The sequence below is a fragment of the Danio rerio genome, chromosome 25 (genome assembly GCF_052040795.2).
Source record: "Danio rerio strain M-AB ecotype USA chromosome 25, GRCz13ab, whole genome shotgun sequence".
In the NCBI taxonomy this organism is placed as follows: domain Eukaryota; kingdom Metazoa; phylum Chordata; class Actinopteri; order Cypriniformes; family Danionidae; genus Danio; species Danio rerio.
In genome coordinates, this window is record NC_141045.1 from 19,965,591 (window position 1) to 19,980,580 (window position 14,990).

General features: G+C 40.9%; 1 protein-coding gene and 1 long non-coding RNA gene across 2 annotated transcripts in view; one reads left to right on the forward strand and one right to left on the reverse strand.

The window, feature by feature from the left end:
* Nucleotides 1–14,990, forward strand: part of LOC147837673 (uncharacterized) — a 33,116-nt gene that overhangs the window by 5,899 nt on the left and 12,227 nt on the right. The gene's annotated exons all lie outside the window — the stretch shown is intronic.
* Nucleotides 602–3,137, reverse strand: LOC147837674 (chymotrypsin-like protease CTRL-1). The gene is made up of 7 exons (XM_087312085.1): nt 2,905–3,137; nt 2,672–2,692; nt 2,393–2,561; nt 1,845–2,292; nt 1,478–1,676; nt 1,315–1,386; nt 602–951 (listed from the first exon to the last, which is right to left on the reverse strand). Exons 1-6 carry the CDS (start codon nt 2,951–2,953, stop codon nt 1,352–1,354), a joined length of 921 nt encoding a protein of 306 aa, XP_087168211.1. The 5' UTR covers nt 2,954–3,137; the 3' UTR covers nt 602–951; nt 1,315–1,351.

The window sequence follows — 14,990 nt, forward strand, 5'->3', positions numbered from 1 at the left end:
GCTATAGACAGGCAGACTGAGAGAAGGAGCAGGAGTGAGAGGATCAGCATTCAGCCGTACATGTACGACTCGGACACAGACCAAGCAGAGAGTACAAAATCATTTGTGTCTTTGTATAGTTTTACAGCCAACTGTGTGCTAGTTTTAAGTGCCAAGCTTGTACACCGAGACTAATAACCAGGTACACCGAATTAACTTTGACTGAGGCACCGGATGCACCAGCTCAAAGTCATGACTCCTGCGTCAAGCCGCACTCCTACGTCAAGTTGCGGTCGCTCTGAAAACCACTCCAATTAGGCCACCGTTTTTATGTTGTTAAATTGAAAAAAAAAAAAAAAGAGGACTGTGTCTGTTTATATCACCCCAATAGAACGGTCCATACACTATACTTACACACGTCTGTCCATACAGCTTGAAAAGTAGATTTTTCACCATAGGTACCTTTTAAAAATATTTAGTACATCTAATGAATTTTTTTTTCAATAAGTTGGTTTATTTTGTCTCTATTTCAGTAGCATATTGTTAATTCTTTTTTCTCTGCCTATTCATTTGGATGATGATAACATTCACAAGCAAAAAAATACAGTAGGGGACACAAGCGTGCAGTTCTAAACTACTTTAATAAATCCACAAAGACTTTTGCACATGCTGTGCACACAATGAAGTGCTCTTTCTATCATGATTCAATCACCATGGTATTATGTCATTTACAATATGAGAAACTATTATACATATTGGAAGCAATGCATTTTAAATATCTGCAGTGGTGGTGGAATGCCAGAAGACTTGTCACATCAGGTTCAATATTAGCACTTGTGAAGAAATGTAAGAAAGAGTCTTGCAGTACTAACACTGAGGAGTTTCCAGATCAACATTGGCCAGAAGTAGAGCCTCAAAGACAGCAGTCAAGAAGAGACTTCATCATGTGATAGGCAGGTGTGAAGGTATAATCTTGAAAACAAAAACAAACAAGTGCAGCAATTGAGGAAGGAAAGTTACATTTGAGGGTGTGTGTGTGTGTGTGTGTGTGTGTGTGTGTGTGTGTGTGTGTGTGTGTGTGTGTGTATACTTGTTTTTACTTGCTTTAAACCTGAATGCACACAGAGTCATGGGGACTTATGTGAGGTCCTCATGAGCAAGCATGCTAATAAATTATACAGAATGTAGTATGAAACTGTAAAAATGCAGATGGTTACCTGTGAGGGTTGGGTTTAGGGGTAGGGGAATGGAAAATAAAGTTTGTACTTAAGCAGAAACATGTCTATGAGAGTCTCCACCGAGATATAAGAACAGTGTGTGTGTGTATGGACTCACCAGAGCATCATATACATATTCACTGCAGCAGTTTTTTTTATCCAAAGCAGCAGAAGACTCTATTAAGAACTTCTACACAAAATAAATAGACACACATTAGTCAAAGAAGCGTGTGTTGCTGTATACTGTGTGTGTGTGGGCATGAAAGGATGTGGAATCTTACTGCGAAGAGAACATCTTGGGTCAAAGAGGACAAATCCAGGCAGGTTTCCACCGACATTGCCTGTAATCCATTGCTTATACTCTGAGACACGAATGAACACCTCAGGAAGATTGGGCTGTGCGCATCCATAACCATGACTGAGAACACCAGCCTGAACCCACACTGAACACTTAGTCATCAGTGGACCACCAGAGTCCCCCTATACAGAGAAAGATTAGGTTATTCAGTTACTGTTTTGGTGTATTGTGTTTGTCTCATCAAACAGAGACAACATACAGTCAGTCTGGTTGGACATTCAAGTTTGCAGTGTGTTTAGGTGTGTGCATATGGAGTATCTTGACAAGAACAATCTCATTGATCATCATACAGAAAAGGTTGCTTTGCCTCCAGGACGTGTACCAGCACAAATCATGTTGGGGGTGATCCGTCCATGACAAATATTATTGCAGTCTGCATTACTGTACACTTTAAGCTCAGCCTCTTGCAGAATGCCAGGATGAGGTAAAGGCACAGACACTGTGGTTCTGCCTCTTATACCACCTGTGCCCAAAACTCCAATATCCCCCCAGCCTGCGACCCAGCTGTTGGTGCCACGAGGGAAGTTGCTGTTTTCATCTGCTAGACATATGGGTTTAATGTAGTCAGTATATTGGACTGTAGATGTCAGCTGCAGCAGAGCGATGTCATTATCTTTAGTTATGTTACTGTAGGAGGGATGGGGAATGATGTGTCTGATAGTTCTGGAGATTGAATTGACATCAGCTACATAACTTCTCCACTTTCCTAAGTACACAATTATGCTGGATGGGGTTTGACTGTGTACAAGAAAGAAAAAAACAAGAGTAACAAAAATGGTACTTAAAGAACATTTCCACCAACCAAATAAGGCCATTGATTATAGTTGAGGTGTCTTACTCAACAATGCAGTGAGCTGCTGTCAGCACCCATTGATTGTTGATGAGGGAGCCGCCACAAAAATGGCCATATCTGCCCTGCAGACTGACCATCCACGGCCACGCGCCATGAGTTGCATTCACACCACCCACAATGCGAGGATTTAATGTGGGGTTTGGACGTCCACATACTGAGAGAGAGATTATCACACTGACACAAACAGTGCAGAGCATCCAAACAATTTCTAACAAAACAATTTGATAGTTATGATTCAATGTCAAGAGAGAGAAGAACACTTACCTTGCAAATTAGAAAGTGAATCTGCAGTAAAAGAGAAAGTGTGGAACAGATAATGAAGGAAAGCATCAACATTTAGGAGTTTCATTCAGTAGAAATTGGAAAAAAGTCAATTATGAAACTGACTATTCAACAGTTGATATTGACAGCTTGATTTTTAATGTTAATGTAAGATAATTCATTCAATTTTAAAACAGTCACAGGTGGAACTTAAATCATAAGACTGTAATTCTTACCTCTGACATACATCAGCAGGAGTAAAGTCACACAGGTTTTCCACCACATCTTTACTCGGACTCTTCACTGGCTGGGTTTCTGGATGTCTGTGATAGTTTAGTCTTCTGTGCGTCTTGCAGTCTCCTTTTATAATGTTTCACCTCTCCTTTATCTTTTTATATTTCTCATCTGATCAGTCCTTTGTCACACCCCTCGTTCATTTGCCAATCATGTCTTATTCAACTCTTAGTACAATTTGTTGCAGTGCCTTATAAGAAGATATATGGAGTTATAAGGTAAATACTTGTTGTTTATTCTAGAAATGTCCTGTGTTTTGGGTCTCGTCAGTTTTAACTGGCAAGTCACTACTGCTGAATTTTTTTGAAAGTCAGAAATTAATATATTATCATGGTTTCAGATGGAAGCTAGTAATTATGGTCCAGGATTTACGTTAAAATTAAATTGGGACAGATGAGGACAGAATTATGACGAGAACAGAATTATATCTTTTCTTCTTATAAAGGTAATTGTAGTGTAATAATTCATTCATTAATTTTTTTTTTCTGCTTATTCCCTTTACTAATCAGGGGTCGCCACAGCCCTTTTAGCTGCAACCCAGTACTGGGAAACACCCATTCACACACATACACTATAGACAATTTAGCTTACCCAATTCACATATAGCGCATGTCTTTGGACTATGGGGGAAACCCATGTGAACACAAGAAGAACATGCAAATTCCAAAGAAATGCCAATTGACCCAGTCGAACCAACAACCTTCTTGCTGTGAGGCGACAGTGATACCAACTGTGCAACCGGGCCACCTAGTGCAATAATTGCTATTTGATATGTATTATACACTATTTTATTCATACATCATCCCCTTATATCAGAAATAGATCACGATTCATATTAAATCAAGTTTTAAAACCATTCTAATTCATCCAGGGCTTTACATTAACACCCGCCAACCCGCAAAATGCGGGTAGATTTCAGCTTTGGCAGGTTAAACAGACACCTCCACTAGCCACTTTGGCTAGTTGAAAAAAAATTTTAAATTGTGTTTTTCTTAAAAGCAGTGTTCGACTATAAGAACGACCCAATATGCGTGCAAAGGTGATCTTAGAATGGAGAAACAGCATGACTAACAAAAAAAATTGCATTCGTGCGAGCAGAAGAAAGCAGATGAATACTGAATGAGACGATGATCACTCGCGCTAACAGCTGATGTAATACGCGCTCCTGTTTCCTTCCTTGAAGCACGCGTGCCTAGAACTCAACTGTGAACGGATCTCTTTCAAATAGTCAGGCAAAAAAGTAATGCTAATGCATCCACAGACACAGTCTTGATGCATTCAAGAGCTCCAAATATGTCTTTTTGTAAGCAGCACCAGTTGCTTTCGATTTGAACAGATAATTAATTGGCCTTAACCGTGTAATCATCCCTCCATTTTCACACTATGTTTTTCACCCGGTTTCTTTTGCTTACGGTTATTTTTGTTTTCATGGCTTAATTATCATTTTTTTACAACAACATTTGCTTTAATGTAAAATTAACTCTTTATTTATGTGTAGTTAACTGATCTGAGAGACATTTAGCAAGGACATATTACTGTGCATATTTTTGATACATGACAATAATTATTTTTTAAAGTCAATTGTTTTTCTTTGTTTTTTTTTTAAGAAATGTTTTGTTAAATAAAATGTATACAGCTATATTTATATTGTGTTGACACTTTTAAATTAAACTAATTGCACTATAACACTATGAAGCCATGACCCATTTGCTCATACACGACACACAAAATATGAAATGAATGAGGAGGCATGTGGACATAACACAAAATCTAAATCAAGTAATTTTAGCATGTAAAAGTCATATTTATGCCTATAAAAAAATTTCCCCAACAACAAAATTGTGGCTAGTGAAAATGCAGAGTGGCTAGTAACGTTGGAAATCTACTAGCCACTGAAACTGGTGATCAAAAAAGTTAATGTAAAGCACTGAATTCATCTATCCAAATTATTTACAGTACATTTTTATATTCTTCTAAAGTAAAAGAAGGATTTAAACCTCTTTTAATAAATAAAAAAGCTACATTTAGATAACACTTGAATTCTAATGAAATGCGTGTAAATATCTTTTTAGAGTATTGTGCAAAATACATGTTGGTTAGTTTCACTGACTGCAGAAATTATTTGGTATTTTCTATAAAATACATTTCAAGAGTTCACACTTAGATAATGCTTGACTATTTAAGCAAGTTTGGCATGCTGTCCTGGGAGAGAACCCTGAGCTCGGTGATAGATGAGCCCAAGGCTCCTGCCAGGTCAATAAGCATTAGAAGGGATATGAGATCAGGTAGTTCTCGATAGCTTCCCAAAATAGACCGCTAGCTGCGCTGGTTTGTAGTAAGTGCTTGTGACTTTAACTTTTGTTGCATGGTTTTTGAGTGTGGGAGGAAACCGCGGTAAATGGGGAAGCCCCACGCGGACACGGGGAGAACATGCCAACTGCGCACAGAGAGTATCGGTTGGCTCAGCTAGTGTTGAACCAACAACCTCCTTGCTGTGGGGCAACAGTGCTAGCCACCGAGCCAACGTGTCGCCCGTAATGAGGAGGAGGGAGAAGGGATGGATGGGGGGGTTTCCAAAACGAAGATGAGGAATGAAGTTTAGGCTTGATATTTATATTGAATTTAGAGTGATCCGATTGGCTAGTTAGTTATTAGTGATAGGGATCAGCTGTAGTCAATCCTATCATGTGCTCCTCTCAAAATTAGTTTAAGAAACTTCACTTCAAGAGTTCACACTTAGATAATGCTTGACTATTTAAGCAAGTTTGGCATGCTGTCCCGGGACAGAACTCTGAGCTCGGTGATAGATGAGCCCAAGGCTCCCGCCTGGTCAATAAGCATTAGGAGGGAAATGAGATCAGGTAGTTCTCGATAGCTTGATGTCCGTGTGCGTGGGTGCAAGCAGGCAAATAAACATATTATTCATATAGGCATATATCCATGTACATATACACACGTGCCGTGCGTTTTTATATATACGTGACTCGTGCTCGTAGTCACAGCTCGGGAAGTTGAGCTATCAAAGACTGGTTCTAGCAGGAGTCGAGAAAAGGGGAATTGGGCAATGAAGACTCCTACTAGAAGGAAAAGGGGTTTAAGCTCTGGGACCACCCCTGTGGTGGCCAGAGCTTTGGGGTGACAGTACTATGTGAAATGGGCATATTATTATATATATATATATATATATATATATATATATATATATATATATATATATATATATATATATATATATATATATATATGCCAATAAAGAAAACATTGATTTCCATGTTGGATTCTAAGTGGACTGCAAAAAAATGCCAAAATACTGGAATTGCAGATATGGAAAATGAAAAATTGTAATAATATACTATAGAATACAAACTGTTGCACTCTTTGTAAAGTTTTATTGCTGTGAGTTTAGAACATTAGTTATAGAGTAGAAACAATTTTGCTTAATCCTCCTTTACATTCATCCAGTTGCTAAGACTAGGAATATCCCGCAAGTGCACAGAGACTCCCAAATGCCCGCAAATAATTGATAATTTCTCGCAAACCGGTCGTTAAATACATTGCACACCCCTCTCCCCCGCATCCCTCCTGGCTCTTCAGGTAGCCTATGTCGCGCGCAACTCACCCCGCACTGTCTTTCAGGTATGTCTCGGGCGCACACGCCCCTACTCAGATACGTCGCTCACTCCACACCTGACACCCCTCAACGGGCCTGACACAGACACACACACACAACGCGCTGCAGACGTTTTGGCCCCAACGGCCTTCCATACTGGAGCGAATTCCCTCAGATTCAACATGCATGATCACGTTCATCAAATTTGCTTAAACTAAGCGTTCCAAAGTATTACTGGGGGTTTCCCTGTAGTGAATGTATGCTAGGAGTGTTTGGAATGGGAGTGTAGAGGAGAGGATGTCGAATATGTAAATGGGGTGTCCTTTGCGGGATTAATCTGTCTTGCTTTGCTTGATGAGAAAGGATATTGTTTCCCCGTCAACCAAAGTTAGATCTGATATGGTGGGTTGGATTCTGAGCACAAATTATGAAGTTATGGAAATTTCGGAACATCTTAAGAATCCGAAAAAGGAAAGTATGAACATAGCATCCAGGGTATGATCTGTGTGTGTGTGGATACGTAGCCTTTACGGAGGGTGGAGATACATTTGGACAGTATATGGTGTGTGATGGGCAGCCTAGAGTCTGGGAGGGAGGGGTGGGTTTTTTGGACGCCTTTAATAAGAAGGCTGGTTTGCTAGTTTGCTATGGCATCTGATGTAGACCCATGAATTAACTTGTGAAAGAATTGGATGCTGCTTAAATAGCTTCTGATGGAGCTGTCTTGTATGTTTTTGTATAAATGGAAATATGTGATGAATGAAGTGATTGTGAGCAAGGAAAAATCTGGAAATGATGTGTTGTACAGGAAATGGAAATGTTTTAATGCATTCCATGCAGTAAGATATGTTTGTAAAGTTCTGGGAGCAACGGCATTTAAAATAAGGGAGATGAACGTCTGATGCAGGTGATGCATGGGGTGGTTTATAGGAATATCATCTCTGAATAAGGAGGCACTGGATGCGGATGTTGATCTGCTTCTGGTGCGAGCATTCGAAATCTCGGAAACAGAAAACGAGAGAGAGAGTTAGCAATTTGGTTATGAAAACCTGGTACATGTTTAGCTGTTATGATAAATTGTTTTTTGGCGGAGGTGGACATTGTCGCAATGGACTAGAATGCTGAAGGCGGACCATTCATCTCCCCACAATAGGGAAGCGGCTGCTAGAGGGTATAATTCGAATAATGCTGATGATTGATGGTGAGGGGGAATTTGGAGCATTTGGTGAGGCCAGGAAGATGCGAACCAGTGGCCCTGGTAATAGCCACCGAACCCTATTGAGGAGGCGGCGTCTGTGTATAGGTGAATATCGATTGAAGATTCTATCAGATCGCTATAGAAAAAGGAACAGCCATTCCAGCACTTTAGGAGGGAAATCCAAAGGCTGAGTTCGTGACGGCATAGGTCGGATAGAGAGAGTGTATCATCTAATCCGGGGACCGATGCTGCTAGTTGGAGAAGGTAATTTACGAAGGGACGTCCTTGTGGAATGATGCGCATGGCGAAATTTAGATGTCCTAAAATGGATAGTAATTTGCGCTTTGAACAAGTTTGATTTTCCAAAAATATGGAGGATAGTGCGATGATGCGGTCGATTTTTTTCTTTTGGTAAGGAAGCTTGGAATTTGTTTGAATTCAAGTTGATGTTTAGAAATTCTTGTGACGTACCAGGTCGCGAAGTTTTCTCCTCTGCGAGCGGAATACCAAGATTGTCGAAAACTTTTTTAGTCATTGCTAGGTGTTTTGTTGCAGGGTTGCTCGGGGGAGAGATAATGAGGAAATCATCGAGGAGATGTAGTATATGCGGAACGCCGAAGTTATTTGACAGGATCCAGCATATAGCTTTCGAAAGCATGTCAATATTTTTGGACTACTTCTGCATCCGAAGGTAAGGCGTATGGCGAAGAAGAATTTAAATCTCCAATTAATGCCAAAAAGATGCCAGTAATAGGGATGTAACGACATGACTTTGAATGCAGAGGAGATATCCACTTTAGCAAGCCAAACGTATAGCTTGGTCTATATCGTGGTAGTTTAGCGTGTATTCCTCTGGAGGAATGATGCTATTAATGCTAGAGAAGTAAGAATTATGAGGGGATGAAAGGTCAATTATGAGACGTTTTTTGCCAGAAAATTTGCTGGTAGCTATGCCGTTAGGACTAATTCGGTAGACACTCAAGGGGGGAGCGAGAAAGGGACGATCATAAAATTATTATCGATCTCTTTCTTGATCAATTGATCTACGGCTTCTGGTTCTGCGGTGGCGGACATTAAATTAGGGCAGGCCATGTTGTAGGACGGAAGAGTAGAGATGCCGGGGTGAAATCCGTTCGATAAACCTGTAATGAGAAAATCAGAGAAGTTAGAATCAGGGTGCAACCTTAATTCATAAGAAAGTTGAGAAATATTAATAGGAGTCGACAGATACTGCTTGGATTTTTTATTAGCTTTTTGAACTTGGCAGATGACGCACACGTGCTCGCCGCCACAGTAATTACAAATGTGGAGAAATTTGCATGGGTCTCGATAGCATCTTTCGGCATTAACGTTGAAGCAGGGATTAGGAGGAGATCGATTTTAGGAAGAAGACTGAGAAGGAAGAAGAGCGGGGATAGCGGATGTGGATGCACAAGGAACATAGCTGTTTTGGATCTTGGATTGGGTGGGATTGTATCGGAGGGAGGGATGACAAAGGGACAGGAGGTAGTGGAGTAGAGACTGGAACAGCAGACTGCTCAGGACAGACTACGGCATCCGAGAAAACCTTTGTTATGTAGATCAAAGTCGATAACCCCTCAATATTGCATTCCATTCCATTGTGTGACGCGAATTGCACATTTAGCCGAGAAAAACTTAAGTGTAAAAATGTGTTCCCCCATTGGAGAGCGCGAGCTCCGAAATGATGGCCATGTAATCGTTCAGCACCTCCTTTGGGGAAAAACCGAACAAATTACCTCTGCGTATCTGGAAAAAGCTACGTGAAATTCTGCTAATGAAAGAGTGCGGGTTTGAGAACTGGTGGATGGTTTTAGGATAAATGAAAATTCGCCGTAATCTATTTGGCGCACCGCAATGGGAGCTGCAATGGGTGAAAGAAGTGTAGAGAGGTCTATGTCGGCACCTGAGATGATGAGATTCCTGATTGTATTGGAGACGGGTGGAGGTTCCAGGACTGGAGCATTCTGAGGGATGGGAAGAGGTACGGCATATGCTAGGGTGAAGGGGGGATGAGTGGAAGAAATATTAGTAGGGAGAGGAGGATGCTGAGGAGGGTTAGTATTTGACGTGAGTGTTTTGTGGAGGGATAAAGAGGGCATGAAGGAAGGAATATTGGATAGAGGAAAGGAAGAAGGGAGAGGAACATTAGGACTGATATTTACATGCTGGTGGGAGTGAATAAGGTTGGTCAATGTACATGGAAGGTTGGAGGGAAGGGAAAACTGTATAGGATTGGTAGCAGGAGGATGAGGGCTAGATGTTGCGCTAGATTGGGGCGATTGTGGCCAGAAAAAGGTGGTATTGTTTTGCAGGGTAGCGTTAATGTCTGGGTTAATGTCCTTGGTTTGTGTAGATGTGGTTTCTGTAATGCTCCTATTGTCTTGGTGGTGTTGGGATTGTGGTTTTTTGGTGTTATTAGTTTTTCCAGTTGCCTTTCTTGGTCCGGGTTGGTTAGAGGCTGGTGGAGAAGAGTTGTGCAGGGGATATGGGGCGTGGCGGGAACGGGTGTTTCTGGAGTTCTTGGTGGGCGGAGTCAATGAGGTAATGGACAGCGGTTAAAAATGCGCAGATCTAGGATTGTCCGTAACCCACCAATCTTTTTGGGCATGATGAAGTACGGGCTGTAAAACCCACTCCATCTCAGCTGGAGGGACTGGCTCGATTGCATCCTTCGCCAGGAGGACAGCAATCTCCTCTTGCAAGACAGTGGCTGACCCTGGTGTATTACACACCCATGAACTTGGGGGGCAATTTTGCGGATTGAATTGCGTAGCTGAGTCTGATTGTGCGTATGAGCCACCATGAAGGGCTGGCCCACGCTAACCAGGCAGGCAGAGCTCTCGCTAATGAACTCATCGCTACAATCGCTGACGTACCAGCAGTGTTGCAGCGCAGAGTGGGTGTGGGTGTGCTGATCCAGGAAGCGCAAGGGTCCCGTGGAAGAGCTGGAGGCAAGAGATTCACTTTCACCTAACACCCAAGCTCCGGAGGGGGGACTCGAAGGGTGGGAGAAAGGAGACCGTCCTCCCAGCGCTTGTGAGCCACTGGCGAAATGCACAGAACCTGCGAGCTAGTAAGTATAGCGTCCCAGACTGGCAGATTTCGGGCTGTCACATCCGGGGAAGATGGAAAGTGCTCTTTCATTGATGTTTGCGTGGCAGTAAAAATCGCCGTTGGAAATGGGGCTCGCCCCTTCAGCGGGAAAAGAGCAAAATCCCTCTTCTCCGGACGACCTGTCTCAGGTACGCTTTGCGGTCCATTACCGGACTTAACGGCACACTGGGCAAGGGGGGCTGCCTGCTTTCGAGGTGCTCGACACACCCGCTTCGCCAGAGGCACGTGTGGGGCAGCTCTCGTAGTCAGGCGCCTTCGGCGAGGAGCAGCAGATATGGATGGCTCGGCAGGCAGAGCGGGCTTACAGTCTCGCCGATAGATGATATTACCCATTGCATCAGACTGCTCTCTCACTGCCTTGAATTCCTGGGTGAATTCACCGACCGCGTCGTCGAACAGGCCAGCCTGGGATATGGGGGAGTCAGGAAAGTAGACTTTGTCGAGTAAAGGCTGTAGAAGTCTCTGAAGCGAAAAGGTTAGTGTTGTCTTGCTTTCCCTGTGCTTATATGCTGAATTGATTGCAACAAGCATCAGGTGCGCAAGCTGACGCTGCCAATTCATTTGGCATTTCATTCGCCCGTTTATATACTCTTTCAGATGATTGGCTTTCTGAACGAAATCCCCATACGTGGATTAAATCCACTTATAGCATTGAAGTTCCCCATCCGAAGGGGAACTAAATTAATTTGTTTACAAATTAAGTTGTGCATAATAAAATTAAATGACGCAGGGAAAATCTATTGAACACATGAAGAAAGGGAGGTGTAAAAAGGCAGTGAAAGCTCAGACAGCAGCTAAAATCTCTTAATAGTTTTTAAGCAACCCTCTGCCCTTCCTTATTGTAAATTAATATTTGCTGCTTCAGTCTAACATCTACATTAGCAGGATGATGAAGATGAAACCAGGGTGGACATTTCAAGATAACAATGATCCAAAACAGCCAAGGAAACTCTTAAATTGTTTCAAAGAAAGAAAATCAAGCTGTAGAATGGTTTAGTTACAGTTTACAGAATATTCATACAAATGAAATCCGTTTGGGGCTTGTGACTACTTTTACATGGACATCAGTAATCTAATGATTTGTCTTAATCTGAATAAGACAATAATATGATTCAGGTGTTTACATGAGTTGCTTTTTGAATGTTACATTCATGATTCCCAGCTACATGTTATAACACATAGATCAGTAACATCATTGTGTCACCAGCCTATAAATGTTTTCTCAGCAGTTTGTGTCTGTGGCCCTTAAGATGTTAAAAATTCACTGTTTACGCGGCAGACTCTTGATCAGAGTAGTGTCTTAATCATATTAAAATCAGAGTATTGGTGTCCATGTAAACGTACCCAGATAATGTGTCAAATGATGTCACAAGCTGTCAGAGATGGTCCATTCCTCACCTTTAAGGTGATTCCATGAGCCCTCAAATTTGATAAGTTTGACGTGTTGCTCTCTTACACGCAACTTTTGTAAAACATCTGCTGGATGTTGGTGTGTCAGAATCCTTGCTTGTAAAATATAGCCATACTGTAGAATGCTTAGTTTAAGCAAATTAGATGAACGCAATCATGCATGTTGATGAAGTGAGTCGCTCGCCGCATACGCTGTTCTGCACGCTTTGCCTGACATTGCTGACATCCGTATCCCTCAAAGCTGTTTAGAATTAAACATTTAGAGATAGTGTGACACAACTCACGTGTGTCTTTAATGCACCCCTTTATGCTTCTTAAGCACGTCACACAGCGGATGCACCGATCAGAGCCGCAGCACGGAGCGCACATGACAGGTGATACTATCACACACCAGACGTGCATATTCGCATGGTATTTAAAATTAAACTATTCAGATGGCGCTCTGTGGCATGGCAAAAATATGAACAGTCATGAGTCGTGGCTGGCCGCTGGACGCCGCGGACAGCCGCTGACTTGCGAATTCTAAATGCATGTCACTGCGCATCCCTGAGCGGCGCTTCCGGTGCGCAACTTGCTTTACGTTTTTGTTGCAGCACCGAAATTAGGCACCGAAATCCATATGCTGATTTGATCTGGTGCACACCGGTTCCAAAGGCACCGAGTTTCGGTACCCAACCCTACAATTGATAAGAATTGAGTGAAAGTATATAAAATCATATTGCCAAAAGAAAGTACCCATGTCAAATATACAAATGCACAAAACCACACTGTAGAGATACAAGCAAAACAAAGATTTATTTCTAAAACTGCTGAGGTGGACTGTTTTTATCTGTGTGACATGCGGGCAATTTTAAAAAGAGCTTTTTTTTTAGTGCCCACTTTTCATTCAGATCTGCACACTGTGCAAACTGAGAAACTGATAGTAATAGTGGTGCATGGACAAGCACACATTCATGATTGTGTGATCTCGATTCAAATATTAAATAGGTTTGGGCTATACTGTATAAGGCTATAAAGGCTTCAACATTTATTTGCAATTTAATTTTAGGATTAGGAGAGTAAATCCAATGCCAGATGATGTATATCTAGACCATTTATACTTGTAAATGAACAAATAAAACATCATGTATCTGAAATGTCATCTTGTGTCTCTGAAAAACTACATTGAAACTTATTTCCAATAAAAATCATATTAATAGCACTTTCAAATCTTAAAAAGAACATTAGGCTGTTTCTAACCTGTCACTCACTAAACTCTAAATCTAAACTCACAGCATTTGAGAAGCTATTTCTTACTTGTTAAGATCTTCAAAGTCTTCAAACGACCCGCAAATCCTATTTAAACTCTGTCAAGTCTATCGGTCAGTCCAGTTTTAGTTGTCCAATGAGGGTGAGTTACTGCAAATTACCTTATTTATTAATAATATTTATTATTAGTTTATTTTACAGCATCTGAAAGAGCAGAAAGAGCTAAACACACTGCAACAAAAAACACCAGCAAATAAAGAAAAGATCTTCATCTGTTTAACAGCGTTTGCAAATTCTCACAATCCAAACAAATAAAGAAAACACACTGCATTTTGTCAAGGAACACAACAGAAATGTTTTTGGGTCCCCTTGAAACATCTTTGTTTGAGTTGTGAGGATTTGCAACACGTATGCTGGCAACCCAATGAAGATCTTTTCTTCGCGAGTTAAGCTCCTGTGGCCACCGTACACCCCAACAAAAAATCCTTGAGCTGCTACTGTGTGGAAAAAAATACAAAACTACATAGCCTTGTGTGCAAAAGCATTTGCCCCTTAACCTAATAACTGGTTAGGCAAGTAAGACTTGCAGTTCTTTGGATTTTCTTCTGGGGTCTTTTTGAACCTCTTACTGTAGATGAGACACTTTTTCACACAGGGCTATGCAGTTTTGCGATTTTGTTTTCCCTTAATAAAAAAAAAGAAACCAGTAGGAGGGCAAACATTTTTGCACACCACTGTACATACATACTTATCCACCTCCCAACAAACACACATATATAAGTTAGCCCTCCTGAATAGTTTTAATAACTAATTTCTCAAAACATTTGCCATGATGACAGTACATAACATTTTACTAAATATTTTTCAAGATACTAGCATTCAGCCTAATGCAATTTAAAGACTTGATTAGGTTAACTACACAAGTTAGTGTAAATGTCATTGTATATAATGATGGTTTGTTCTAATATTGCTTAAGAAGGCTAATATTGACCTTAATATGGTTTTAAAAAAATTATAAAACTGCTTTTATTCTAGTCGAAACAAAACAAATGACAAACAAACCTTTCTGCAGAAGAAAAAGTATTATAGGAAATACTGTGAAAAATGCTTTGCTTTGTTAAACATCATTTGGGAAATATTTGAAAACAAATTATAAAAAATTCAAAGGGAAGCCAATAATTTTACATCAGCTTCGTTTGTATATATACATTTTGAATAGGTCAAAATGAAGCCTTGCAAAAGAACGTAGTCCACGCCGAACATGCAGATACACAAAACCACAAGGTAGAGATATGAGCAAAGCAAAGATATATTAGTAAAACTGCAGAGATGCACCGTTATGATCATGAAGCTGTGAGATATGCAGGCAAAAATGAAACAGAGGGCAGTTTGTTCTAGTGCCTTCTTTTCATTCAGATCTGCATGCT